The sequence below is a fragment of the Pygoscelis adeliae genome, unplaced genomic scaffold (genome assembly GCF_000699105.1).
Source record: "Pygoscelis adeliae isolate BGI_AS28 unplaced genomic scaffold, ASM69910v1 Scaffold316, whole genome shotgun sequence".
Taxonomy (NCBI): Eukaryota; Metazoa; Chordata; class Aves; order Sphenisciformes; family Spheniscidae; genus Pygoscelis; species Pygoscelis adeliae.
Window position 1 is genome coordinate 1,791,976 of NW_008824905.1, and position 4,371 is coordinate 1,796,346.

At 45.0% G+C, this 4,371-nt stretch overlaps 1 protein-coding gene across 1 annotated transcript in view; it reads left to right on the forward strand.

The window, feature by feature from the left end:
- BMP3 (bone morphogenetic protein 3) overlaps window positions 1-4,365 on the forward strand; it is an 8,554-nt gene extending 4,189 nt beyond the window's left edge. Inside the window, exon 2 of the mRNA XM_009324893.1 lies at window positions 4,162-4,365. Within this exon, the coding sequence (XP_009323168.1) occupies window positions 4,162-4,353 (192 nt within the window). The 3' untranslated portion in view covers window positions 4,354-4,365. The remainder of the gene's footprint in view (window positions 1-4,161) is intronic.
- Window positions 4,366-4,371: the final 6 nt, after the last annotated feature.

Here is a 4,371-nt window from a genome sequence, read left to right on the forward strand (position 1 = left end):
GGACAGCTTCCCCCAGTTTATGTACTGAGCATGACGTCACATGGTATGGAATGTCCCTTTGGCCAGTTTGGGTCAGCTGTCCTGGCTGTGCCCCCTCCCAGCTTCTTGTGCACCTCCAGCCTGCTCAGTCGGTAGAGCATGGGAAGCTGAAAAGTCCCCGATTTAGTGTAAGCACTACTTAGCAACAACTAAAACATCGGTGTGTTATCAACATCATTCTCATCCTAAATCCAAAACACAGCACTGTACCAGCTACCAGGAAGGAAATTAACTCTATCCCTGCCGAAACCAGGACAGCAAATAAAGCACAGAGTTTAAATGTCTATGCTGACGTGAAGCAGAAGGTCTGATTGCCATGAACTAAGCCTGTAGCGCAGGCCTGCGAGGCCATAACCAGGACACCAGTTTTCTTCTACAAATTCCTACTAAGAGGCCTAATCCAGCCGTTCTGTGTGAAACTCTCTAGATTCGATTGGGTAAAGAACTACAGCAGCAGAGCATTATAGTTATTTAGACACTGCAAAGATGAGTATTTGCTGCCATGTACTGCAGAGAGCGCTAGTTTGTTAAGAGAGCAGGGTACCGAAACCCATTGTGAGTCTGGTTCCCTGAAAGCAATTGGTTGATTTCTGTCCTTGTTGGAATTCAAATTGTTCCTTTTGTGCGCTTTTTTAATCGCAAAAACCAAAATGATCTTGTTTTCCAGAGAATGAAAAGCTAAAGTATATAAAAAGGTGACGCGAGCGTCTTCTAGAGCCATGTGTTATTCTTGAGCCATGCATAATATCTGGTGCTACTAATAAGACCGTGTTTGCAAAATGATACTATAACCATCAGGTAATAACAAACTAATCTGTGCCTATGGGTATATAATGTTCCCTGGCTGAGGGTGAGCTCCTGAAGTTGACAACCTGTTGGGTAATTAAGAACAGATGTGCCTCTGCCCCACCCCCCACCCCTTTCAAACTCCAAATTTTCTGGCCTTACCCTTTTCCTGATTTCAGTTAGCTGGTTTGACTGCTGTCAAACCCACGTGTGTTGGGCTTGCGTAATGCCGCAGAGCATACAGGCCAGGCAGACGCTGTCCCAGGTCAGGAATGAAAATTCCCGACTGACATCATTTGCCCTGCTCGCAATACATCTCTAATGAAATTCCAACAGGGCAGCATGTCTCCCAAGGATGCATGCAGCTTAGCAGATGCAGCCTGAGCCACAGCTGGACTCATTCACAGATTTGGCAGTTTGGAGTCAGCTTGACATTTTCTCCTCCCGATGCTCCTCTCGCCCCCACCCCGCTTCTCCCTTCCTAAAAGAAAATCTCTGCCTGCTTTTCATGACCGTGTGCTCAGCTTGACATTTTTTCCTCCCGACGCTCCTCTCGGCCCCCCCCCGCTTCTCCCTTCCTAAAAGAAAATCTCTGCCTGCTTTTCATGACCGTGTGCTGGACAGAGCGTAGGCAGCCCACAGGCAGTGGCCCAAGTCACCCACCTCGTGCAGGGCATTGTGCCAGTTCAGTACTCCGAGGGGGATTTTGGTTTTCTGAGAAGCACACGCCTTCGGATTTTACTCTAGTCACAGTTAAATTCCCCCTGGCAGAAGCAGAGTTACACCAAAGCTGGTTATCCTCAAGAGTGCACCTGAAGGGCCAGGGGCAGTGTATTGAAGACAGACTTCAAGTCAGTGCGGAGGATGTTCTTATTGTATGATACCTGTATCAAACAGAGATACGTCTTTTATCATACAATGACAGACTGTATCTGGGCTATTCCTGCCGACAGCAATACTTGAAATCAGTTCTGTACAACTTAGCATTTTAATGGTACAGATTCCACATCTGAAGGGAAGGGTTTCCAATGAGACCTTAACACGGCATATTCGGAGACCTGTTTTTAATTCCAGTACTACTGGCAATGGGAAGTAGGGTCTCAATAGATGTTTTACCGTTTGATGTCTGATCAGCAGGCTCAGGAGATCTGTTTGGCTCCCAGTTATTTTTGTGGAGAGTGCTGCACTGCAGCTGAGTGAGGAAACAAGTGTGGATGCTACCGAAGCTTTCACTTCCCTTTGCAGGCAGAAATGATACAGGAATCTGAATTGTTTACCAATCTAAGACATTTTTGAAATCCCTGTCAACTGCTGCTGAGGAGTATAGGTATTCTTGAATTCAAAACAAACAGAAATGTTTTTATTGAGATCAGCTACCTAGATGTAATGTCTCTGTAACCATGCTGGGAAACCTACAGTCATTAAGAGGATGCTGCCACAAGCTTTGCGTTTGTATTTTAAACAAAGTATCACCACACCCCTGCATCTCATTCATGTGATAAGCTATGATAGTAAACTTAAACAGCAACAGGGGAAAAAGATCAGGCTCCGTATAATGTCTGCGTTTAAAAGGGACTTGGATCCTGAGTTTACTTGGGAAAACTCTGAGTCTCTCAGAGGATAAACAGAAGAAAGGGATGTTCAGGATTGGCACCGTTTGTTGCTCAGCCTTCCTGCAGGCAAAATAGGTTCCTCATGAGAAGAAGAAAAAACACTCAAATTATGTCTAACACGTACATAAAGAATAGCTGAATGCTCCCCAGTGAATCCTTTTCAATTCTGTGTCAAATGGTTCCAGTTCTCTCTTGAGACTAGATTCAACAACATGACATGGAAAAAGTTCATTCTGATCCATTTCCGTTGGAATTCAAGGAACAGCTGTCTCCATGAGAAAGAAGGAAAATACAGCTGACATTAGTCGTGAGCTATGTTGCCGTAAGTAGGGACAGGTTAGACATCCGTGTGTATTGCCAGCAGAATTGGAAGCAGTTACTCCTAAATGTACTAACATGCTACACAGACGATACAGCGAGCCAGAATCTCACAGTTATTCCTCTGCTTTTTGCTTGCAAGGTCATTAAGGCTTGCACCTCAGGTAGGTAGATATCTAACCCTTAAGACTGATTTTTCCAAAAGGAAATCATCTCTCGTTGCGGCAAAACTGCCAATTGCACATTTGGTCCAAATGATCTTATTCCGTATATTTCTCAGTGGCATCTGACTGAGCCTATTGAACTGTGTGATTCCTAGGTTCTATGTGTAAGAAGAGCTCTAAAAAGCATTGTTAAAGTTTCACTCTTACAAAACCAAAAGTCTTTGGCTAAAAACTGCATCCTGTGCATCTTTCATGCTCGCCTATCTTTCGTACGGATACTTGGATTTGGAGGGGTTTGAGGGTTCAGAGGTAAAACTTAGTATTTTTCATTTCTATGAATATGTTCATTTTTATTTTTATGAGTATATTAATGTATTCTGGTTTTGTGAACAAATACGGTTACCTCACTGGTCAGATTCACTTCTTGTTCATATCAAACCAAAGCGTGTTCCTATTTACATGAGTATAAATCCAGGAAACTTTGTCCTTTGGAGAAAAATGTCACCTTAATGTGAGGAACAACTGACAAGGGATTTGGGGGCTCAGTTACTCAGCAACGTCACTGATGTTGTATACTACAGATGAGAAGTGATTTGGCATGGAAGAATAAGCAAAACAACTTAACGTTGCAGAAGAGCAAACCGGAACAATTAGCATCGTGGCATAAAGTACTTCCGTTCTCTCATCTGTACGCATCTTATCTGCTTTTGTTTTTCCTGACGCACTTGGCGTTCCACCGGTCAAACTTCCCAGCCTACAAGTTACGTTTCTTCTGCTCCCCTAATGACTCAGCCTGCTAGCACATTGACTGCCTCCCTCCCAGCCGAACAGGTTTTATGACTAAATTGCAGCCCACGTCTAACTTAATTGACTCAGAAGAGACTACCTCGATGTACAGGTACACCTTGCTGCAAGGTCTGCTGCTTGGGCATTCTCCTGGGAAGGCACGTCCCACAGAGCGCCTGAGGCCCGGTCCCCAGCAGGACGCTCGAGCTGAAAGCGGTGAAGCGGCACTCGCACCCAGTGGCCAAAAGAACCAGACCAGATTCGCATTCCCTGCTGTTGGCTCAGGGCAGCTACGGTTACAACTGGAAATGGTCAAGTAGAAGACAGATTTTACAGCTATTCAGCTGTGGGGTCTCTCCAGGGCCCTTCTTCAAAAAACCAGTTTTGTTCTAGAGTATGTGGGTCTATTCTAACATGGGTGTAGTTACATTTTCTGCTGTATCTTTCTCTTGCAGGCCTTGAAGCCGTCCAACCATGCCACCATCCAGAGCATAGTGAGAGCCGTCGGGGTCATCCCGGGCATTCCCGAGCCTTGCTGCGTTCCTGACAAAATGTCTTCTCTTAGTATCTTATTCTTCGACGAAAATAAAAACGTGGTTCTTAAGGTGTACCCCAACATGACAGTGGAATCCTGTGCGTGCAGATAACATCTCGGGAGACCCTTT